Genomic DNA, 24,932 nt, shown 5'->3' with positions numbered 1-24,932 from the left:
TATGTCTTGATGTGTCTGGGACCTTTGCCTTGCCAGTGGGGCCTGCCTGGTTAGCAGATAGGAAGTAAACATTCCTAACAAGAAGGACCTCATTATGGCAGGTGGGCAGGATTGGGATAGAGGAGGGAAACGCTTGTTTCTTTTGACACTTTACCTGGTATTCAGGATTGTGGGTAATCAGTCTTACTGACCAAAGGTAGATATTTTTTGCTAATTAAAAAACAAAAACAAAAAACAGGTGTCTGGGTGGCTCAGTCGGTTAAGCGTCTGCCTTCAGCTTGGGTCATGGTCTCAGGGTCCTGGGATCGAGTCCTGCATTGGACTCCCTGCTCAGCAGGGAGTTTGCCTTTCCCTTTCCCTCTGTCTGCCCCTACCCCTGCTTGTGCACATTGCTCGCTTGCTTGCTCTCTCTCTGCCAAATAAGTAAGTAAAATATTTTTAAAATAATAAAAATAATACAAATTTTAAAAAACAAAACCAAAAAACCCTCCAAACTATTGATCAGTTCTTCGTGGTTTGAAAATGTTTCCTGGAGGTAATACTTTGGTTTAGGGAAACTTCTCTCCCTCTAAAGTTGCTTAGTTTCCACATATAATCTATTTTCTATTATCTACCATAAGTTTTCTATATTTCTATAATCTGTTTTTAATTCTGAGGTTAGAGCTTCTAAAGACCATTCTCCAAACTACCAATCGTATGAATAAGTTGCATTATAAGCTTTCACAGAATTTCACATGCATTATGTCACTTGACCATTTCCTTTGTATATCTTTTCATCTATAAAAATGAAGCTATTGGACTGGCTCATCTTTAAGGTCACTCACAGCTATAACCTCATTTGATTTTGTGAATAATCCTTTTCCTGCCAACCTGAAATGGCCTTGCCTGCCAATGAAATAAAATAGGCTTCTATCTGTTGGGGTTTATGAAGGTGATAATTAATCACATGGTTGATAATTAATTATATCTCTTTCCCCCTCTGAGTTCTGAACCAATTTAGAAATAGACACAGATGTCAGGTAGAAATAATAGCAGCTTTATGGTTGTTAATGCTGATTGGAGAGCAGGGATTGGACCTGTAGCCAAATAAGGCTTCCTGTTCCCCCCACACACACACAACTTTTCCACCCACTTCTATGCTGAACAACCAGTCTGCCTAGATGCACCCAGAGCCTGCCCGGCCTGCTCCCCTGTAGGGAACTCAAGAGTGCATGCTTGAGCAGGGGGTGAGCAGGCTGCCCCCCACCTCAGCAGCGGGCTGCGCATGCTCAGTCCTGTTTCCCAGCATCACCAGGCACATGGGTCACTCTTACTCTGAAGGAAAAAGAAGAAGGTTGGTACACTTTTTTCTGATGGTACATATCCCCTCCCCTCTGAAAACAGAAATAACTAACTATCCCAGTTGTAATGTCTCAAGAATCCCCTCATTCCTAGTCAGTCTAGAATGGTCTCTCACCCCAACTCTGAATCTACCAAATCCACCATGAATCCAAAATCTTTTTAGATTCTTTTTTGTTTGCTTTATCATTCTGAAGACCAGTCTGGAATAAACCCTGGGATTCCATGGAGGATGCTACCTTTTCATTAAACCCTTATATTCTTTCTTGGTGAAATTACCTAAAAGGGCATGGGGTTTAGAATGATCAGTACCAATGGCTGTTATATGTTGAGGAACATAGCATATGCAGGCACCATGCCAAGAGCTTTCCATATACTGTTTCTGTCTTAGTTCAGGCTGCTACAGCAAACTACCATAGACTGGGTGGTTTAAATAAACGTTTATTTTTCATAATTCTGGAGGATGGGAAGTCCAAGAGCAGTGTGTCAGCAGAGCCGGTGTCTGCTGAGGAATCATTTCCTGGCTTATAGATAGTGGCTTTCCTGCTACATCCTCACATGTCCCAGAAGGAGAAGCAGCAAACCCTTTCACGTCTCTTCTTATAACGCCACTCGTCACCATCATGAGGGCTCCGCACTTGTCACCTCATTACTTCCCAAAGCCCATCTTCAACTACCATCACGTTGAACTTTCCAAATGGTGGGGGAGTAGGAGACCTTAGTTTTGTCTGGTCCCAGGGATTCAGCGAGATAGCTGTCAAATCATTCTAAAACCTGTGAACTCAACCAGAGATCTAAGAAAAGGATGGCTGCAACTCTACAAATAGAAAAGTGACCACTTTGTGCAAGGTAGGAGGTGACAGAGAAGTGAATTCCAGGCGATTTACGGGGAAGATAAACTGCAAGGGGATGGAGCCTCCTGCACCTGGCTTCCAGAAAGTGATAAAGCAGCAGAGCCCCAAAGCAGAACTTTGGGAGGTCTGCTCCAGTAAGGGACCGCTTGGCTGAAAGGTGCTCAGACACCAAAGCAAGGTGGAAACCTAGGTGGGACAGTGTGGTCTCAGGATCCTTGGGGTTGCGGGAAGACCGGGGGTGCCTGATGCGGCAGAGTTCCCAGGCATCGGAGCGGGGAAGCCGGCTGCAGTCAGTGAGCCCAGGAGCGGGTGCTCAGCTCGGGGTGGCCATAAACCGCCAACCATGGCACCACCCGGTGACTGTTCTCTGAGCAGGGGCCTGGCAAGAGGCGGAACCCACCAGACTCCCCCCATTCTGCAAAAGGAGCAGAATGCACCTGCACACCGCAGGAGTCTGCAGGGTTTGGGGACTCAAAGCGGGGTCCTGTGTCTGAAATAGAAATGCCGGGTCACAGGCTGGGTGAACACGGAGGGCAGGAGATGCTGGAGACAGCAGTGGGCCTGCCCTTCCCTGAGGGCGAACTGAGGAGTGGGGGGCACGCTCTTGCACTCCAGGGCTGGAGACTGGGAGGCCCCCATTTTCACCCTCAGCCTCCAAGGCTGCTCAGAAAGCGTCCAGGGAACAAAAGCCACCCAGAACAATCTGATGCAGGTCTTCAGCCACCCCGCCCCACAAGGGCAGCGCAGGTCTGCCCTGGCAGAGACACCCGGGAATCAGTGCACCCTCGTCCTCAGGTCAGCAAGGACATCCCGCCGAGACCGGGACCGATGACACAACCACGAAACCCCAGTCCTAGGGGAAAATGGCATATGGAATGCATGGGCTTTTTCTCATGATTCTTCAGTCTTTCGAGTTTAATTTTCTTTCTCTTTCCTTTTCAACCAATTTCTTATTTTATCAACTTTTTAAAGTCTTTTTTTTTATTTTTAATTTTACACTTACATTTTATCCTTTCATTGTATTTCATTTAACTTGTATATTTCATTTACTTGTGTGTGTGTGTGTGTGTGTGTGTGTATATATATATATATGATTTCTTTACAATTTTGGGGTGCAGTTTCTTCCAACAAACAGGCTCAAATACACCCGGAATCTACTATATGTCTCTCTTCTGTTTACCTGTCAGATTATATTTTCTCTCTTCTTTTCAAAGTCTTTTTAAATTTTCGTCTTTATGGTTTCATTCTATCCTTTCACTGTATTTAATTTTGCTTTTGTATATATATGTTTTTCTTTCTTTACAATTTTGGGATGTAGTCTCTTCTAACAAGCCGATCAAAATACACCCATGATATAGTGTATTGCTGTTCTGTTCACCTGTCTGTTTACATTGTTTCTTTTTTGTTTTGTCTTTTAATTTACATTCTGTCTTCTCATTGTATTTATTTATATACATATATAAATTTTTCTTTCCTTACAATTTTGGGACCTAGTTTTGTAGGAAACAGATCAGAATACACACAGGATCCAGTATATTGCTCTGTTCTGTTCACCTGTCTGATTATATTCTCTCTCTTTCTCTCTTTTTTTTTATTTTATTTTTTCAGTTTTGGGTCTCTACTGATTTGTTTAGTGTATATTTCTCTGAGGTCATTGTTGCCATTTCAGTATTTTGTTCTCTCATTCATCTGTTCTTCTCTGGACAGAATGCCAGGATGGAAAAACTCACCTCAGGCAGTATTGACTGCCAGGGACCTAGTCAGTATGGATATAAGTAAGATGTCAGAGCTAGAGTTCAGAATAACAATGATATACATACTAGCTTTCTGGAGAAATAAAAGAATAAAAATCTAATAAAGTCAAAATGGAAAAGGCTATTAATGGGATGCAATAAAAAATGGAGTTTCTAACTGCTAGGATAAATGAGGCAGAAGAGAGAATTCATGATACAGAAAACAAAATGTTAGAGAATAAAGAAGCTAAGAAAAAGATAAACAACTACTAGAACATGAGAGGAGATTTCAAGAGGTAAGTGATACCATACAATGAAATGATATGAGAATAATTGGGATCCCAGAAGAAAAGGAAATAGGGGGCAGAGGGTGTATTGGAACAAATTACAGCTGAGAACTTCTCTAATCTGGGAAAGAAAACAGGCAGTTAAGTCCAAGAGGCACAGAGAACCCCTCTCAAAATCAATAAAAATAGGTCAACATCTCAGCATGTAACAGTGAAGCTTACAAATCTCAGAGACAGAGAAAATCCTGAAAGCAGCTCAGAACAAGAGATCCTTAACCTACCAGGGTAGAAACATTAGACTGAGAGCAGACCTGTCCACAGACACCTGACAAGCCGGAAAAGACTGGCATGATATATTCAGTGTGCGAAATGAAAAAAATATGTGGCCAAGAATATTTTATCCAGCAAGGCTTTTATTCAAAATAGAAGGAGAGACAAAAAGCTTCTAGGACAAACAGAAACTAAAAAATCTGTGATCACTAAACCAGCCTGGCAAGAAATATTAAAGGGAATCCCTTAAGCAAGAGAGAACCCAAAAGTAACAAAGACCAGAAAGGAACAGAGACAATATACAGAAACAGTTACTTTACAGGTAATACAATGGCAGTAAATTCATACCTTTCAATAGTTAAAATGGGCTACATGCCCTAGTCAAAAGACATAGGGTATCAGATTGGATAAAAAAGCAACATCCATTGATATGCTGTCTGCTAAAGACTCATTTTAGACCCAAAGATACCTCCAAATTGAAAGTGAGGGGGTGGAAAACCATTTATCATGCTAGTGGACATCAAAAGAAATCTGGGGTAGCCAACCTTATGTCAGACAAATTAGATTTTAAACCAAAGACTATAATAAGAGGTAAGGAAGGACACTATAACATAATTACAGAGTCCATCCAACAAGAAGATCTAACAATTTTATTTATGCCTCTGAGGAGGAGGCAATTATATAAACCAGTTAATAACAGAATTAAAGAAACACATCAGTAATAATACAATGATAGTAGGGGACTTAAACACCCCACTCACTGCAATGCACAGATCATCTAAGCAGATCAACAAGGAAACAAGGGCTTTGAATGACACACTGAACCAGATAGACTTCACAGATATATTCAAAGCATTCCATCCTAAAGCAACAGAATAAACATTCTTCTCGAGTGCACATGATACATTCTCCAGAGTATATCACATTATGGGTCACAAATCAGGTCTCAACTGGTACCAAGAGATTAAGATCATTCCCTGCATATTTTCAGACCACAATGCTTTTAAACTGGAATTCAATCACAAGAGGAAATTTGGAAATAATTCAAATGCATGGATGTTAAAGAGCATCCTATTACAGAATGAATGGGTCAACCAGGAAATTAAAAAAAATTTTTAAATCCATAGAAACAAATGAAAATGAAAGCAAGCTGTCCAAAACCTTTAGGATGCAGCAAAGGTAGTCCTATGAGGGAAGTATATAGCAGTACAAGCCTTTCTAAAGAAACAAGAAAGGTCTCAAATACACAATCCAGTCTTACATTTAAAGGAGCTGGAGAAAGAACAGCAAATAAAGCCTAAACCCGGCATGAAAAGAAAATTAATAAAAGATTAGGGCAGAAATCAGTGAAATAGAAACCAAAAGAACAGTACAACATATCAACGAAACTAGGAGCTGGTTCTTTGAAAACATTAATAAGATCAATAAACCCCTGGCCAGACTTATCAAAAAGAAAAGAGAAAGGGCACAATTAAATAAAATCATGAATGAGAGAGGAGAGATCACAACCAACACCAAATAAATACAATGATAAGAACATATTATGAACTACTATATACCAACAAGTTAGGCAATCTGGAAGAAATGGATGCCAGTTATATAAACCAGTTAATAACAGATGTGTAAACTACCAAAACTGAAACAGGAAGATGGAAAACCTGAACAGACCCATAATGAGTAAGGAAATTGAAGCAGTAATCAAAAATCTCCTGACAGACAAGAGTCCAGGACCAGATAGCTTCCCAGGGGAATTCTACCAAATATTTAAAGAAGAATTAATCCCTGATGAACACGGATGCCAAAACTCTCACCAAGTTACTAGCCAGTAGGATCCGACAGTATATTATAAGGATTATTCACCACAACCAAATGAGATTTATCCCTGGGCTGCAAGAGTGGTTCAACATCTGCAAATCAATCAATGTAATATACATTACATTAATAAAGGACAAGAACCATTTGATCCTCTCAATAGATAGAGAAAAGGCATTTGGCAAAGTATAACATCCCTTCTTGATTAAAACTCTTCACAGTGTAGGGATAGAGGGAACATACCTCAATATAATAAAAACCATATACAGAAGCCCACAGCAAATATCATCTCCCACTGCCTCTCTCTCTCTCTCTCTCTCACACACACACACACACACACACACTCTCTCTCTCTCTCTTTCTCTCTTGAATAAATAAATAAAACCTTAAAAAAAGAAATGGGCAGAAGAGATGAACAGACATTTCTCCAAAGAAGATATAAAAATGTCCGACAGACACATTAAAAAAAATGCTTCACATCACTTGTCATCAGGGAAATACAAATCAAAATCACAATGAAATATCACCTCACACTGGTCAGAATGGCTAAAATTAACAACACAGAAAACAACAGATGTTAGTGAGGATGCAGACAAAGGGGCACCCTCCTTACACTGTTGGTAAGAATGCAAGGCTGTGCCGCCTCTCTGGAAAACGATATGAAAATTCCTCAAAAACTTGAAAATAAGCTACCCTATGACCCAGCAATTTCACTACTGGGTATTTACTCTAAAGATATAAATGTCGTGTTCCAAAAGGGCACCTGCACCCCAATGTTCACAGCACCAATGTCCACAATAGCCAGACTATGGAAGGAGCCCAGATGTCCATCAGCAGATGAATGGATAAAGAAAATGTGGTATATATATACAATGGGATATTATTCATCCATCAAAAAAAATGAAATCCTGACTTTTGCAATGACTTGGTTGGAACTAGAAGGTATTCTGATAAGTGTAATAAGTCAGAGAAAGACAAATATCATATGATCTCACTCATATGTGGAATGAGTGAGAAAAAAAACAGAGAATGATAGGGAAAGGGAGGGAAAAATAAGACGAAATCAGAGAGGGAGGCAAACCCTAAGAGACTCTTAATCATAGGAAACAAACTGAGGGTTGCTGGAGGGGAGGAGATTGGGGATGGGGTAACTGGAGGGCACATGATATAATGAGCACTGGTGTTATCTAAGACTGATGAGGGATGCTGGGTGGCTTAGTGGTTGAGCATCTGCCTTTGGTTCAGGTCATGATCCCAGGGTCCTAGGATCAAGTCACGCAACAAGATCCCTGTGAGGAGCCTGCTTCTCTCTCTGCCTAGGTCTCTACCTCTCTCTGTGTGTCTCTTATGAATTATATAAATAAAATCTTTAAAAAAAGAAAAAGAGGGCAGCCCAGGTGGCTCAGCAGTTTAGCGCAGCCTTCGGCCCAGGGCGTGATCCTAGAGACTCAAGATTGAGTCCCACGTCGGGCTCCCTGCATGGAGCCTGCTTCTCCCTCTGCCTGTGTCTCTGCCTGCCTCTCTCTCTCTCTCTCTCTCTCTCTGTCTCTCATGAATAAATAAATAAAATCTTAAAAAAAAGAGATGAATCACTGACCTCTACTTCTGAAACTAATAAAACACTATATGTTAATTAATTGAATTAAAGAAAAAAACAAACACCATCACAGTGGGGGTTAGAGTTTCAACATTTGAATTTTAGGGAGACACAGATATTCAGTCTATAGCAGCTTCCTTTGATCTTCATAATAGTGTTGAGATGAATGCTAACGTCACTGCCATTTTATTTTATTTTTTAAAAATTTCATTTTTTATATGAAAGAGAGAGAGAGAGCATGAGCAGGGGTAGAGGCAGAAGCAGACTCCCCACTGAGCAGAGAACCAGATGCAGGACTAGATCCCAGGACCCCTGAAATCATGACCTGAGCCAAAGGCAGACGCTTAACCAGCTGAGCTCCCCAGGTGTCCTTTATTGCCATTTTAGAGATTTTTAAAAACTGAGGCCTGAGGATGCTGTTAATTCATCTTATTTTATACAACTAGTAAATGAAAAGACCAGGATTAAAACCCAGTGAGTCTTACTTTAGAGTCCTCCGTGCCCCACTCCCCACCCTATAACCCCTAAAAGGTACTACTGAAATTGCCAAGGGAGAATTTTGTTTCCTTGGGCTTAAGGATGGTGTGGAAATATTTGGTCACTTAGATAAGCCCATTCCCCATCCAAGTATGAGGCAGCAAGGCACACTGGTTATGGTCGAGTCCCAGAGCCGGAAAGCCGGGTTCGAACTACAGCCTGGCCACTCAGCATGCACCTGCCATAAGCCTGTTCGTCTTGAGATCTTGGGCAAGCTGTCTACTGGCTCTGGGCTTTAACGGCCTTATCTGTTAGAGTAGTGACTACTTTTTAGAGCCCTTGCAAGGTTAAGAGGTTACATTGCATATGGAGTGCTCAGTGACCCAGGCTAGGAACTCAGTACCTCATAGCAAGTATGATGGTTGTCCCTGATGGTGTTGGGGTTGGTGCTGTAGTTTCTACCTCTGCTATCATTTTAAATCTTTCAAATCTTTATTTTTTTTCACTCTACCTCCTCCGTGCAGTTTTAATGAAAACCCTTTCTTGGCCAGAGCACTGCTGGCTGAGAACTCCACTTGGAACCCATCCAGGAAACTGACCCTGTTGGAACTCACCCCATTCCCCTCCTCAGAATTTCTGTTAATTGCTATCTGGCTATTTTTAGTTTCTTCAAGTGTATGCTGGGTACAAGTAGGAGAAGTCCATCCTGCTGAGGGTGTGGGGCTATGTGAGCTGTAGGGTTTTAATTTGGAAATGTTTTGACACTTCATTTGTCAGGGCACCAGTTGCTGGAAACAGAATAAGCAGGAGCTGGGAGCTTATTACTTTTTTTTTTTTTTAAATCAGCATTTTCACAGAAGAGAGAATCCCCCCCCCCCCCCATTGCAACAGCTGCTTAGTCCATTCAAATATGCAGTTGGCTTAGGCAGAAGGGATTCAGGGATTTGAAGGCTTAAAAAAAACCATAAATAACAACAACAAACATGCAAAGCAACAGGCCTGGATTGTCAGCTGCTATTCAGATTTGCAGAGCCTGAGCTCCTGGCCTCTCCCAGTGTGAGTTTTCTTCACTATGAGCTTATCATCAGCTTGGTCAAAAGTCCTTGAGTCCGTCTCTGGTCCTCCTCTGAAATTCTCCTCCTGCCTTGAAACACTGTACACCTTTAGTTAACCCCACACATTAATGAGGCCTGACCTTCATCACTGGTGGAAATAAAGACTATACTCCAGGCCCGCACAATAGTCCTGTCTGCCTGTGATGAAACAGCGCTTACTTCCCTATTTAAAAAAAAACACAAACCTTAATGAGGTATGAATCACATCAAAAAATGATGTATAATTAACATGTACAACTTGATGACTTTGAAAATGTTAGTATACACCATAGTCTCCGCCATAACATATCCATCACTTCCAGAAGTTTCTGTCTGCCTTCTTTACTTATTATTTTGTGATTAGAACACTTAACATAAAATCTGTCCTTTTAGCAAAATTTTAAGTATGCAATGCAGTATTGTTAGCTGCAGATACGATGCTGTGCAGTAGATGTCTAGGAATTAAGAATTGAATTTTTCATCTCACATTACTGAAACTTCATACCCTTTGACTAATAAACTTTCCTGTTTCTCCCTCACCCCAATCCCTTGCAACTAGCATTTACTCACTGCTTTGATGCATTTGACTATTTTAGATACTTCACATTAGGTGAAAACATACAGTGTTAGTCCTTCTGAGTCTGGCTTACTTCATTTAGCGAATGCCCTCCAGATTTGTCCATGGTATTGCATATGGCAGGATCTCCTTTTTAAGGAAGAATAACATTCACTGTGTATATACAGCACATTTAAAAAAAAAAAATCATCCATTAAGTCCTCCACTGCTTGCCCCTGAGCGTAGTCTTTGACCTGGTGACGGCAGTATCCTTGCTGAGTACTGTGTAGGGAAGTGGAAAGAAAGGACATGACTCACAATACCTGCTAGGTGCTTTGCATATCCCATTTCACTTAGTACTTGTGTGTTAGGGTCATTAGCTGCTAACATCAGAAACTGGCTCTGCCGACTTAAGGAAAAAAAGAGAGAAAAGAATTCCTTAAAAGATACAGGATCATTGGCCACTAGGTATGGAAACTACATGACCAAAAATAATTTCCAAAGTCATGCTGCAGGATTGAATTTAGAGAGACAAAGGTGCACCCAGGGTTGGGCACCTTAGCGGCATAGCCTGCCCCCAGTGCTACCTTTGAATGCTGTCCTTAGAAGCTCCCTCTGACACATGGGCATTGGGAGGTAGCTGTGATCTCACCTGAAAGGATTCTGTGACATCCCTGAATCTTCACATTCTGAGCTTCTCATGCAAAGCACATCTTGGCAGAAGCTAAATCATGCCTGTGATTTAGCTTCAAGGGTGCTAGAAAAGAGAATCGGACACCCTCCACTTCCCTACTGGGAGACTGGTGCTGCCTCAGCAGTGAGGTGCTGTCCAAACACAGGAAGCAGTTCAGATGCCAAGAGGCACAAGAGAATGGCAAATGCTCACTGAACCATTCAGCAAACAAATACGATATATACTGTTAATCTGATGTATAGATAAAGGGACCAGAGATATGTACATTTGAGTAATTTGCTTTAGGGGGTGCACAGCTACTAAGCGGTAATTATATGCAAACTCAGGTTTGTATACCCATATCTACATATCAGAGAGAGATCTGAATAATGCATTTTTCCCCCATTGACTTGGACTTTAGAGGCTGTTTTAGTTTCCTAGGGCTGCCATGGCAAATTACCAAAAACTAGGTAGCTTAGAACAATAGAATTTTATTCTCTCACTATTCTAAAAGCCAGAAGTTCAAAATCAAGGCGTCGCAGGGCCATGCTCCTTCTGAAGGCTCTGGAGGAGATCCTTTCGTGTCTCTTCCTAGCTTCTTGTGGTTTCTGGCAATCCTTGGTGTTTCTTGACTTGTAGATGCATCATTCCAGTCTCTGTCTCTGTTGGCATGTGGCAGTCTCCCCCTCTGTGTCTCTGTGTGTAAATTTCTTTCTTCCTGTAATGACGTCTATCATATTGGATTTAGGGCCCTCCATAATCCAGTATGTTGTTTTCTTAATAAATCTTTAAAAACCCTATTTCCAAACAAGGTCATCTACAGGTTCTGGATAGGCATGAGTTCTGGGAAACAATTTTTAACCCAGTGGGGAGGCCAAAGTTCATGTTGGGTAGTATATCATAAGAACTCAACCCAGGGATTAATTTTGTGAGGTAGAAGTTATCAGAAAGACTAGAAATGGGCCTTGGTCTTAAGTGATTTCTTTGGTCCATGAACCTTAAGGGAGCCTTTGCATAGATTCCCAAATGTGAGTGTGAAGGCAGATGGGATGTCTGTGCCAGGATTTTCCTGAGCTTCAATAGAATCTGCTCCTGAAGGAGTATGGGAGAAAGATGCTATAGTCAGCAGAGAAAAATGCTTTCATTTGGTATGAAAGCAAAGTGCAGCTTTCAGGGAGATCCAAAAAGACTGAATAAACAATGGTCTCAGACTGTTTGACCATTTTTTAGGGCATTTGGGAACAAGGGAGCTTGGGGCTTTACACAGACTTGTAAACAAGATATCTGTGCTCAAAGCCCATCTCTGAATCTTTCAAGATGGTGACAAGTGCCTCTAATATTTTTTGAGGTTAATTTTAAATTGGGGTAAGAATGCCTACTTGGTGGCTGTAAGAATTTAGTGAGCTACCGTGTGCAGAGTCTCAGCACACCGTCAGAATGCTGTGGATGGACGTAACTGTGGAATCTGAATCAGAGATCATCGGCACTACTCAGACTTGTTGGCGTAACTAGGTTATGTTACTGTAACAGTCAACCCCCAAAGCTCAGTGGTGTAAACCACCAGAGCTTTATGTCTCATTTAATCCATTAGGGGTCAGCTGAGGGCTGCGCTTTGTCTCCTTCTCACCCCAAACCCAGTCTGAAGGAGCAGCCTCCGAATGCAGAGAGGAGAGATTAGCTGACCACACCCCCAGTTCTTAAGTGACCACATGTGGTATTTCTGGTCACATTACATGGACCAAAGCAAGTCATGTGGTCACTCCTGCTTTTAAAGAGCAAGGGAGTGAGATTTTACTGTGTGCACAGAAGGAGAACCAGAAATAGTTGGTAAATGACACTAATGACCATCATACCAGATGCCACTTTTACAAAATCATTAAAGAAGGGACAGATTGCTAAGGTGATATTGTCAGTGCATCAGCTGTGCATGTGAGGGAAGTAGGAAAGAAAGAGAGGGCTTGAAGGATTAATATTTCACTACTATGGTTTTATTGGTTCTCTTACTATTAATTTCGGCCTGGTGGATTGCCTACCCACTGGATGCAAGCCACCTTAGGAAGTTCCTAGGGTTGAATTTCTAAGCCTTTGTGTTCCCTCTAAGGCAGTGCCAGCCATGAAAGACCAATTTGGAGCAGCTACTGACTTTGCTAAAGAATTAGATAAAACACTCTATGCAACAATAATTTCTAAAGTAGGTGACTTTGTTTCAATATCTACTTTTCAGGATAAGAATATAAAAATATAAGTAGACAAACAAGACAAAATCAGTAAGAAGTAGTCACATAGGTTCAAACAATCAATTGATAAGCAGTTTTAAGTACTGTACTTGAACCTGGTCTTTTTTAGCACTGGACCAGGAATTGAGCTCTGATGGAACTTGGACCTTAAGCTCTGCTTTTCACTTCATTTCCTAGATCTGAGCTATTGACAGCCATTCAGATTCAATGGTGGCTTGGGTTTAGAAGTCAGAGGCACCAGAAACCCAGAAAAGACAGAATAACAGAAAAGAATGCCAAGAAACATGTTGAATTTCATATAAATTCCATGATTTTCTTAGCCTCAGTTTCCTGAATCACAAATCATGGGACAGAGGCTTAGGTGAGGTTAGGGAGGGTGATCTCAGGAAAGCATGAGTAAGGGGAAGGGGAGTGAGACCAGGAAAGAAGGAAGGAAGGAGAGAGTAAGAGAGCATATACTGAGCTTGCCAGAGCTTTATGAAAAACTGGTTGCTCTGTGTCTTCGAAAAGGCCATGTGAAACAACTTTATCTCCAAGTAGTTCATCCAATGTGAGGAAAGGAGAATGACTGGTCCATTGGCTACCATCTTGCTTTGGTCAAAGTTCACCTCCAGATGGTATAAACTTCCTTGCACTTCAGTGGCACACATGCATGGGTGCCGGGCAGGCGCTGTAGTGCTTGCTTCATGCCCCAAAAGCAACAAGGAGACTGCAGCAGGAGACAAGGAACAAAATGCATGTGGCATGAGTGGGGCGAGCAGTTTTGTCTTCCGCATGACCAATCTGAGGAATGAGAGGCACCCCTGCAGCAGACTAGCAGACTCCTTAGGCAGCAGCAGTGATGAACCTCAACTCCAGAGTTTGAAGATCAGCACAGGTGATTTCTAGGGCTGCTCTAAGCAAACAGCGAGGCAAATGTCCCATTCTGGCATGACGCAAAACTCGAATTATAACCACCACCCCAGCTTGGGACCTGGGAGTCCATCTAGACCTTTTCTTTTCCCTTCCAGCCTCCAAATCCTTTAGCTTCTGTTAACTTAGCATTTTTGCAACTCTTGCATTCCCCTCCACCCCCCAGCTCATTCTTACTTCTCCTTTTTATTGTACCTTTCCTGGAATGTTGCAAATCTTCCAGTTAGTTTTCCTACTTGGACCAGAGTTAAAATATCTGGCTTTATGTGGGAGAAAATCCCCACTCAAGTTGGCTAAAACAGTTGAAGGTGGCATGACTCCAAGGTATTTTAACCCAGTTCCTCCACACATCATATCCTAGTTTAACCATGTCCAAAAAGGAAGAGGTATCTTTTCTATGTGTCTGTCTTAGGGGGGAGGAAATATTTCCCAAAAGTCCCCAGCAGACTTTCCCACAGGTCTCATTAATAACATATCACACAGCCAAACCTAAAGCCATCTCTGGCAAGAGGAAAAGAATCAGCTAGGATTGTGCTAGATGGTTCAGGATCCCTCCCTTAGGCTGAGGATGGTTAACTGCATGCAGGATAGATACTCAATAATATTGAGGTTCTGATAGGAAGGAAGAAGGGACTACTGATGTAGTTAGGAACCACCGGATCTGTCTGCTACCTCTGGGCTTATGCCCTCCAATCCATACCACCAGTGTGATGCTATTAAAATGCAACTATCAAAGAATTCTCCTGTTGAAACATTTTATGATCCTTCTTTGTTTAAGGATCCAGTCCAAGCTCTTGATCTTGTATATAAGACCGTCTATGATCAAGTTTCTGCCAGTTTCTCCAGCTTCTGGTTATGCCATGCTCATGTCTTAGCCATGCCCCTCCTTCTACATCTAGCACAAAGATTATGCTCCTGAGGAAACTGTCTCCTAAATGTGACTGGCTCTATCATTCACAGGTAGATACTCCCTCAAGTCAAAGAGCACAACATTGACTCAGCTTTCAATTTTCACTGCTCCGATTACCATATTGAAGTCTTTCCAGACTCCTGGATAGAATAGACTGTTCTTCCTTCATATTCTCACCATGCCCTTTATGTAATTCCATCATTGCCACTCTAACACATCATGGTGCTTCTTTCTTACACATCTATTTCTCTGTGTTCATCTCTGCATTCCCAGCACCTAGCAGCACTTGGCACAGTGAGTAATATGAGACATTTAATAGATGTCTGATGGATGACTATGTGTCTAAAGTGAGATGAGCTAATATGAAACCAATGGCAGCATAGGAAGAGGGTTAATCATTTTAGGAAGATAAACTAAAAGTCATCAACATATTCTGTGTTTTTCATAATCATGCGGGGAACTGGTGAAAAGGTGGTGAAAAGATTGGTGATGGGTTTATCTATCCTCTGCCAGAAGACCAGGCAGGATGAAGCAAGGGTTCCTAAGCACTAATTATGCATAATTTAAATACAGACAGCTCTTTGGTTGTAACCAAGTTTCACCGCACAGCAGATGTAGAATTCTGTCTTACGAGGAGCTATCACGGCAGGATTCTTATGCCGTAATGAAAGCGCTAATTATCTGTACAAGATTTAAGTCTTAGCTGCAAAGGCCATAAAGGGATGTTGTCTGCAGGCCTTGAGATGATTTGGAATTTTTCTTCCATGACCACAAAAGGCTAAGCAGTTTCCTCATTCTGTTACTGCCTACAGGCTTTTTAGTCAACCTATCAGTCAAGAGTTAGGATACCGGCAGAGTCAGGGGCAGTTTTGGGGGGTATGCAGCCCATGGCAGGTAATGATGGTAACATGCGCAGTCCTGCAAGAGCATGGGGCATGTTACCAACCACTTGAGGTGGTTTGGTGCGGATGTCTACAGTGGTAATAAGATGATGTCTGGAAGAAGCACTGCTGGCCGTGAAGTGGACAGGTGGGCTGGGCACAGAATTTAAGAGTACAGGGCATAAAAAGCTTGCAGTTGGGGGATTGCAGTTCAGAGCAGCTATTGATATGCTCAAGCAAAGAAAGAATGCATAAATAGTAAATAATAACTGGCGTCATTTGAGGAATTGATTGTGGGATGATTGGGACCTCAATCTTGGAAGACTGATAAAAATGCTGGGGCAAAAGAGAAGGCTAAATGTGACCAATAGTACTGTAGGCTAAGCAGTACAAGGCATAACATAAATCGAAGATGAAGGGAGTGGCTAAGACTGCAGGGTTTGAACTAGGTACATCTATTTTCTTATTTCCTCTCTGCCATTTATTAAGAACACAACTTGAACTTCATCAGATGCTCAGCCTCTTTACAACATGGAGAAAACAATAGTGCTCTGATTATAGAGTTGTCATCACAAGTAACTAAGGTGATGCCTACAAAGTACTAAACAGGCAGAACAACATAATAAGTATAAAACAAATGGTATATATTTACTTAATTTTTACTCCATTATTCAGGAGTAATTTTGTTTCACACTTCCATAAAGACGCAGATATTCCTCATTAGTTTTAATCTAATAAATCCAAATAAATAGCTTTGAACCCACTTGGAGCGTTTTTTAGCCCTGTCCAAACATTTTGCAGGATTTCTTTGCCCAGGAAAACCACTAGAGCATGTAATTAAAATCATCTGTATAAGCAAAAGGATGACCCTATCTTTTTAATATTTTTCAGCCTTACTTTATTTACAAAAAAATTCTCAGGATTTTTGGCCACTATTACATGGACCAATTGTTGACTTTGCCCTATTAATTCTGACAGGCATTTCACACCATTTTTTGGTGCTCCCCCACTTTAGCCCCAAATTAGCCATGTCTTCAGTTACTGCCTGTGCACCTAGGGGCAGCCAAGGATGAATTCACTCTCCAGAGAAGCGTTGTACACAAGAGGTCACTGGATCATAGTGTAATGATAAAATGGCAATATATTTTTTTAAAAGCCATCCTTTGAATGATGCTTAAGATCACTACATTGGAGAGAATTATTACACTGGAAGAAGGTGTTTTCTGAGGAGGTAATATTTTCTGGATCCTGAATTGGATCCCTATTTGTGGTAGCAAGACACATTTTCATTTATTCCGTTTGTTCAGCAGATTTAGTGAGTGCCTCTACTATGTGCCAGACCTGTGGCTATTATCAGGGATTCAATCGTGAGTGAGAAATAGATGGAAGTCTCTCTCTTAACCAAGCATACAGTCCAGGGGAGCAGACATTAATCAAATAGTCACTCATTGAATGGAAAGTTATAACTGTGGTGAGTGTTACAAAGGAAGAGCATGAGGAGGTGATGATAAGAGAGCATACAACAGGAGGACTTTACTTAAGCTTGGGAGGGGAGCATAAAGTAGGGACATCTTCTCTCATGGAGAGCCATTTGGAATCTAAAGGAGAAGTTGGTGTATCAGCCAGGGACCCCACAGGAGAGAGATGGCATACCTAACAGAGTGCTTTAGGAGAATTAAGTAACAGGACTTTCTACCAAGATGCGCAGAGTTAAGGGAAGCAGCACAGTATGGTAAAGCAGCCCAACACTAACAAGAGTGGAAACTTTTTACCACTTGTGGACCACAATGGGTGGTTACTGGAAAGCAGACATGATAGTCATAGCTGTAAAGATGGAAGCCCAATAGGAATTTTGCCTTTGGGTAGAAGGGACAACAAATCTGTGGAAACCCAGGAAGGAGGAAACCAGGAGAATAAATCATCTGACCTGTCTTCACTCTGACTTGCTGTTGTCTTTGCTTTTGAGTGCTCCCAACTGGAGTCCAATGTCAAGGAAGCCATTGACACAGTCCACATAGGTTAGACTCCTGACAAAGAGCATAGATCTGGAGGAGCAAATAGAAAGATCTAGCACAATGGACACTGAGTAGATTTAAAAAAAAAAAACACAGACTGTTATCACAGAGTGTGCAGTGGGGAGCACCCTGGGCAAAGGGAACAACATGTACTAAGGCCCTGTAGCACGAAGGGACATAGAACCTTCCAAGAAGGCCTGCCTCAGATGGTCACAAGAGTGACCCAAACTACATGCTGGGATCATCGTCAAGGAGGAAGGATAGACATCATGAAGACAAACAGTATAAAATGTCAGCTCTGTGAGGTGGCTTCGAAGCCAAGAAATAAAAAATGGGCCAGGAAGCAGAAGGAAAGATTGGGTGAAACAATTCAGCATTCTGGGCTCAACCTCTTTGGTTCCTAGCTATGCATGCCAGAACACTACCAGAGTTCAAACTGCTGGAAAAAGTCATAAGCCTTTTCCAGAGATAGCTTTAGGTGATGTTGGAATGAGGAGACTGCTGTGTTAAGTCATTCTGTCATTTAGTCAACAAATATTTATTAATGGCTTTTATTTTCCTGTTGTACTAGGGACTGAGAGATAAATGATGTGATTCTTGTCTTTGGGGAGCTCATGGGCTCAGCAGAGAAGGCAAACATGTAAAGAAATACTTGCAATATCTGGTAATACTTTCTCCTGGAGAGCTATGTACCAGGCACAGAGAGCCCAGTCTGGGCTGACTGTCTGGGGAAGTCAGAGCAGGCGCCCCAAAGACGGAATCTCTGGGCTTGGTCTTCACGTCCCCAGGTGGAAAAACCAGAGGAGGGATATCATCCAGCAGAAAAGTATGGATCAGTGCAAGCCACCTCTGAAAGCAAACAGTCTCTAGATCTCAGTGGTTTAGCATAATAAAATGTCTTTCTTTCTCATGCCATGCTGAGTGTTCTGAGTGGTTCTTTCTGAAGGGGTGACCCAGGGATCTAGGTCTTTTTCAGCTCTGGCAGGTGGTTTCCAGAGCCACTGCGTAAGGAGCAGAGAGTGTGGGGAGTCACAGTATGCCTTCAGCCACCCTCCCACAGAAGAGACACTCGTCACTTCCCATCATACTTGGTTGGGCCGAAGTGGTCTGGTGGCCATGAGGAGATGCAGAGGAGCAGGAAACATGGTCCTGGCTTGGAGAGAGCATGGACCTGGCAAGCTGTGAGCTGCCTCTGCTGCACGAGATTATGCACAAGGGAGCCTAGAATCAGGAAGAAGCATTGCCTTATCAATAAAATGGCAATAAACTGTGTACTGCCCATCCCAAGGAGGCATGATGACCAAATAGATAGTGTCAGGGGTACATCCTTTGGAAACCATAAATGGCTTTATAGACACAAGGGGATTTTATTGTCTATGCCCAAGGCAGGGGATAGTCTTTCCCTAGGGTAAGAAAGTATAATTTAACATCTACCAAGGCCCTCAAACATACCTAGTTCTGTGATGGACTGCCAATGCTAGAATAAAAAATAGGCTCACCATATAATCTTTCTGTGAGGACCAGAAAATAGGATTGGAGGTAGCTTCAAGGCTTCCTGAAGTGCCATGTAGGAAAGTGTGTAACAGAGTTATCTGTGTAAGCATTCTCTCTTCTCACAGATTTGGAAGCCCCAGCTGAAAAGGTGGTATATGTCCATTAGAGCCTAAATATTTGCCTCAGCCTTTCTTTTTTTATTCTTCATCAGAAAATTTATCCAAGCCCTCCACATCTTTTTTCCAATATTGCAGGGCTTACATAGACAAGGCAAAATGTTCCTTTCCCTTTCCACCCTCTCCTACCAGCCCCAAACTGAAAATCCCTTTATTAATTTTTTAAATACATGAGTGGAAAGGCAGATGGCATTATCTGGATAATGCTAGCAAAAGATCAGACTCTTTTCCAAGGCCTATGCTATGTTTTGAGATAACCAAATCAATAAGGTTATTTTGGTCTGAAATTAGTTTGTAACTTTTCATCTCTCCTCCAGATATGGTTTGGATCTATTAGAGCATCTTCTATCTAATCGACTACCTTGCCAAAGGTTGAACCACATATATCAGGCTCCCTCCTATCTCTGACCTTTTACTCTTTCTCCCCACTACCTTTCTCCTCTCTCTCCTACTGGCAAACATTTCTTTAGTTTTTAGTCTGAGAAGTCAAGAGAACTGAAAAAACACCCTTCTGAGACGTGCTTCATGGCACCCTAATAAAAGAGACCAAGAACACCATTCACACATTTCCAGGGCACCTGTCACCAGACCAAGCAAGTTCAGTTTCCATTATTTCTTCATTTTGTATCCATATTTTGGACTGGACGCGGACTCTAAAGTTTCATATTCTTATTGAATAAGGCTCTAAAAAAGGTTCTTTTGGATCTGTGTATCTTTTTGGAAGAGGGGGAAGCTGTGGATTGTACTGTCCATCTTACTGACCTTCATTCCCTGAACAGCAGTCATAGGTGTTCTTGGAATGGAGCAGAGCCATGTGAAGATGATGTTATTTCCTAGGGAGGATGAGGGGAAGGGAAAGTTGGTATTTCTAAAAGTGTAGACAGCCTGACAGCAAATTCCAGAGCCTGGGTGACATTTTAAATTGGTAATGCTCCTAATTACCCAAGCCCTAGGAAACCATATGGAATACAGCCACAGTTCTAGAATTAATGTAAGTGAGCACTGTGAATCCATCACTAGCAGCATGCTTCCTTAGAATAATGGCAGAATATCTGTGTCAGCACAGTATGGTACTGCAGTTAAAACACACATACACACACACATACACACATGTGTGCACACCTACCCTCTTGATAGTTCCTATTTTTGGGAAGAATTTTCCTGCCATCAAGGTAAAACAAAAGTCTTTTCTAAATTTCCTACAAAAAGTAATATTTTGTCCTTGTCAAACATTGCCTATTGGTATCACTGTGTTAGAATGTCAGATTTATAAAGATGAACTTAAGTAAGCAGTGTATAGCTTTATGGAACTTGAGCTTGGAGGCAGAAATACCCAGATTCAAATCTGAACTCCCCAGTGTGCTTCTAGGTGAACTTTGGTTGGTTGTCAATGTCTCTGAAGTTCCGTTTGGTCATCTGTAAAGTAGACATAATAATACTATTTACTGAAATGCTTATTGTGAGGATTTAGAGCCAATCAAAATGCATTGCTCAAAGCTAGTACTAAAAAATATTGAGTCAAAGTCATTGATGTAGCAGGAACCCATTAACCTGAAATTTCAGTGATCAGATTGAGTTTTGGGCCTTGGCTTCAGCAGTGTTTGGGCAAGGGACCCAGTACATGCCATCCACCTCTTGCTCTCAGTGTATCCAAGTGTTGGGCCCTCATGCTAGTAAGTGCACAAGTGAATGGTGATTATCTTTATTTAAGTCCCAGATCTGAACACAGAGAATAGAAGAAAAGTGTCTGTAAATGCCATGTGTCCACTGCCTTAATATCCCCCTACTTTCCACCTATAAACCTTCCCACCTATGTCAAGAGACCTGGGGGGGGAAAAAGCACATACCTCACTTTTGGATTTTTAAAGACTTTATCTTCAATTATTTCTGAAAAAATATATAAATTTAAATATATATGAAATTATATATATACATATATATTAATTATGCAAAGTATATAAAAACACACAAAAAAACTGGTGACAGTTTTCATTTTGTGCTAACAGAGGCTCATTCATGACACTTTACTTTTCTTGGCCCTAAACATCCTCAAAGTGACCCATGTTACAAAGAAATTATGTGCCAAGTGCTTTGTATACACTTCATGTTACTTAATCCCTACAGCTGACCTTGAAAAGTGGATATTATTAACCCCCCTAGACATCTGAGAAAAAGGAATGTCACAGAGATTTGTAAGTTGGCCAAGGGAAGACCACTTAGAAGTAGCAAAGCTCATACTTCAATGAGATCCGATAGTGACACTCAAAGTTTGCATGGTACCAGCATACCTGTGCATGCTCTCACCTCTTTCTTTTCTTTGCTTTTCCTTCCAGATTGTTCTAGATGTTGGTTGTGGATCAGGAATACTATCATTTTTTGCCGTCCAGGCTGGAGCTAGGAGAGTGTATGCTGTTGAAGCCAGCTCGGTAGCACAGTATGCTGAGGTAAGTGGCTGTATTATTACAGTGGCTATACTCACAAGGTCTTCAGTAAACTTTAGATGACTGGGTGATGGGCTCTTCCAGGTAGGTCATTTAGAAGAATTTTTTTTTTTTTTTTTTTTTTTACCAGTCTGATTTTTTTTTTTTTTCCTGTTGGGATTTTACTGCTGCAGGAAGCCAGACTTCACTGTGGTAATTGACATGAAAACAAGTTTTTAAAACATTTTACAACACTGAAAACACAACAAAACTTTCTGCTTCCCCATCCATTGGGTGGCAAGTGGGCCTGGGGGAGATTAATGTTTTCTTATCTTTAATGACTGAACAAGGTGAGAAGTCAGACTTCACTGGAACTACATTTATTTTTTTCTTAAAGACTGTATGGACAATAGCTGTACCACTCATTTAAAATTTTTACTTTAGGCTTAAGGAGCTGTTGCTACATGGTTGTATTTGGAGCACAGACAGATATCTGTGTTTCAAGGAGCTTTTTCCAATTTCAAGCTCCACTTGGAGGATAGAGAGATGCTTTGTTTTAAGTATAGCACTCTATTACCATTATGACATGTGTACAAATATTAGAGAATAAGTCAAAGTCAAGAGTCAGGTAATAATGGCTTTGGTAATATAATAATAACCCAATCAAGTTACGGAGATTGGATATGTGTGAACAGGGTAATGTGCTTGTCATTCACACCTGGAGGAGGCCTGAATTTTAATGAGGGATAGGATGACAGAGGAAAGCTTGGCTGTTCCTTCTGATGAACATAGCAGAATGTTCTTCTAGCCCTTGGCAACTGGTAGCTCAGAGTGATGGTTGGCTTTGCCTGAGTGAGCAAAGAGGGACCAGAGATGACTAGACAAATGCAGCATGTTTGGAAGGGTAGAGTGCAAGATCCTGATGGCTAGCATGCTGTTATCATACTCTTATTTTCCTTCCAAAAATGTCAGATAAAATATTTTATTTATTTATTTTTTTGGTTGCTTCCTCCTTCACCAATTTTTTAAAGTTTTTATTGAAATTATTTTATTGAATTATTTAAAATCTGATACACACAAAACAATATTTGTAAAAGATGTAAGTGTAAAGGATTGTGATATAATGATCATATGCCCTCTACCTCTTTTCAGAAATAGGCCATTAGCATTTCCATTAAAGGTCTGTGTGTCTTGTCCCCATTGCTTCTCCTTTCTGCTCTAAACAGAGGTAACCACTATCTTGAATTTTTGTTTATCATCCCCTGGCTCTGTAGAGTTTTACCACATGTATTTCTATCTCTAAAAACAAAGCCCTTATGAACTTTTCATAAATGGAATCATAATGTATATATTCTTCTATAATTTGCTTTTTTCATCCAAGATTATGTTCCTGATGATCATTTTGTGGATGTGCACAACTGTTGTTTTATCTTCTCTGGATAGTGTTCTATTGTATGAAGTGCCTCAAGTTGTTTGTTCATTGTTCTGTTTGCAGAGTTTGGATGGCGTCTATCATAAAAGTGTTGTTCCGATTATTCTTGCACAGCACTCCCCAGTACAGCTTTGCTCAAGTTCCTTGGTAAATACCATCAGTGGAATTGTTGGGTCATCGAACATGCATACTTCATGTCTGCTCTGTGATGTTCACTCTGCTCTGTGATGCCCAGCTGTTTTCCAGAAATAAAAGTAGCTCTTCTGGTTTTCACTCCCTCCAGGAATAAACAAGAATGCCACTGTTCTATAGTTCTGTCAGCACTTGATATTGTCAGGCTTTGGAATTTTTGTCAATCTGGCATTTATGACATGATGTTTGCTGTTCTATTTGCATTTTCCACCTACTAATAACTTTGAGCATCTTTGCAGAGTGTTTTAGCCATTCGTGCCTTCTCTTATGTGGAATAATTGTTCACGTTTTTTGAACAATTTTTATTTTGAATTATTTTTCTAATTCTAATTAATTTGTAGGAATGATTTCTATGTTCTAGGGATTAAGCCTATCTGGCTATATTGTGGAAAATATCTTTTTCCAGTTTGTACCTCACCTTTTCTCTTTCTTTATGGTCCTAGTAGACTTTAATTACGAAATTCTAAAAAAATAAGAAGAAAGTATAAGCTTATGAAGAGAGAACTCTGTAGTTAAAAGTGCCACCTCTTAGATTTTCATGGGTCTTAAAATGCATTTCTAAGGCTAAGGAGGTGAGCATAGAACCCTGTGTCAGATGCTGCTTAATCATTTAATCATACTTTATTCATTTGCATCCCATAATTCTGTTTTTTGGGAATATAAGAGTAACATATACTGATTAGAGTCTATTCCTGTCTTCAGAGAGGTTCTGTTCTGATAAGAGATAGTTGTCTCTTGTATCAGATACCACCCCACAAGAAGAGTGGCATAAATAATTCAAGGATTTTCTTTTTCTCATACAGTTTGTTTTCAATATATTTTAAGGTGATTTGAGATATAATCTTTTTAAAACCTTGAAAACCTAATATCCTTGGTTATAGTATTTTAAGGAAAAACAGGAAGGAATTAGCTAGTAATTTCCTTGCTTATCCTAGCCGTAATCCTATCTCCAACCCCAGCATAAACTCTCAATAATCATCAGCACACCCTGGGAGGAGCCATTCTAGAACTGTCTGTGTGATTGGTTTCTCCAAGAGACTCTTCATCCCGATTAAACATATCAGCAGGATTGTTGCCCTTCTCACAGAGTGGGGCTGCCCTCATGGGCACTTTTTCTCAGAGTGTGGCTGCTGTATAAGGGTCTCTAAGCAAGAAGCTAGTCCACAGAAGAAGAAAAGAGAAGGAATTTAAAATTTTAAACCTTTTTAAACTATTTAAAACTTTTTACATATGACTTACAGGTAAGGTATAAAAATAAGAATAGTTCAAAGGCTCCCCAAATTCTGTTTACCTAGATTCAGCAATTGTTCATATTTTATCCCATGTGCTTTACCATTGACTCTTGTTTTTCTCTCATCCCCTCCACACAGATATGTATACACGTGTGTAAATGTTTACATTACATTACATTTATATGTAGGGAGAGAGAGAAATGGACATACACATACTTTTTTTTTTGAGAGAGAGAGAGAGAGAGAGTACGTGCAGGAGAAGGGGATGAAGGGGCAGAGGGAGAGAGACAGAATCTTTTTTTTTTTTTTTTTATAAGAGAGAGAGAGAGAGAGAGAGAGA

At 40.9% G+C, this 24,932-nt stretch overlaps 1 protein-coding gene and 1 long non-coding RNA gene across 5 annotated transcripts in view; one reads left to right on the top strand and one right to left on the bottom strand.

The window, feature by feature from the left end:
• The window catches only part of LOC609469 (histone-arginine methyltransferase CARM1-like), a 250,915-nt gene that overhangs the window by 152,748 nt on the left and 73,235 nt on the right, over window positions 1-24,932 (top strand). For all 3 annotated transcript variants that reach the window (XM_038527174.1, XM_038527176.1, XM_038527175.1), the window contains one exon: window positions 21,650-21,760. In XM_038527174.1, coding sequence (XP_038383102.1) covers window positions 21,650-21,760 — 111 coding nt within the window. The remainder of the gene's footprint in view (window positions 1-21,649; window positions 21,761-24,932) is intronic.
• On the bottom strand, window positions 12,627-20,282 carry LOC102152101. Of its 2 annotated transcripts, XR_005354248.1 has the most exons (5): window positions 20,079-20,282; window positions 19,146-19,280; window positions 18,735-18,867; window positions 17,559-17,676; window positions 12,627-13,637 (listed from the first exon to the last, which is right to left on the bottom strand). It is a non-coding gene; the product is annotated as an uncharacterized LOC102152101 (long non-coding RNA). The 2 variants fall into 2 exon arrangements; XR_005354247.1 differs by lacking the exon at window positions 17,559-17,676 and having other exon boundaries at window positions 12,650-13,637.

Source organism: Canis lupus, chromosome 1, assembly GCF_011100685.1.
Source record: "Canis lupus familiaris isolate Mischka breed German Shepherd chromosome 1, alternate assembly UU_Cfam_GSD_1.0, whole genome shotgun sequence".
Lineage (NCBI taxonomy): Eukaryota > Metazoa > Chordata > Mammalia > Carnivora > Canidae > Canis > Canis lupus.
This window is presented reverse-complemented; position numbering and strand designations above follow the sequence as displayed.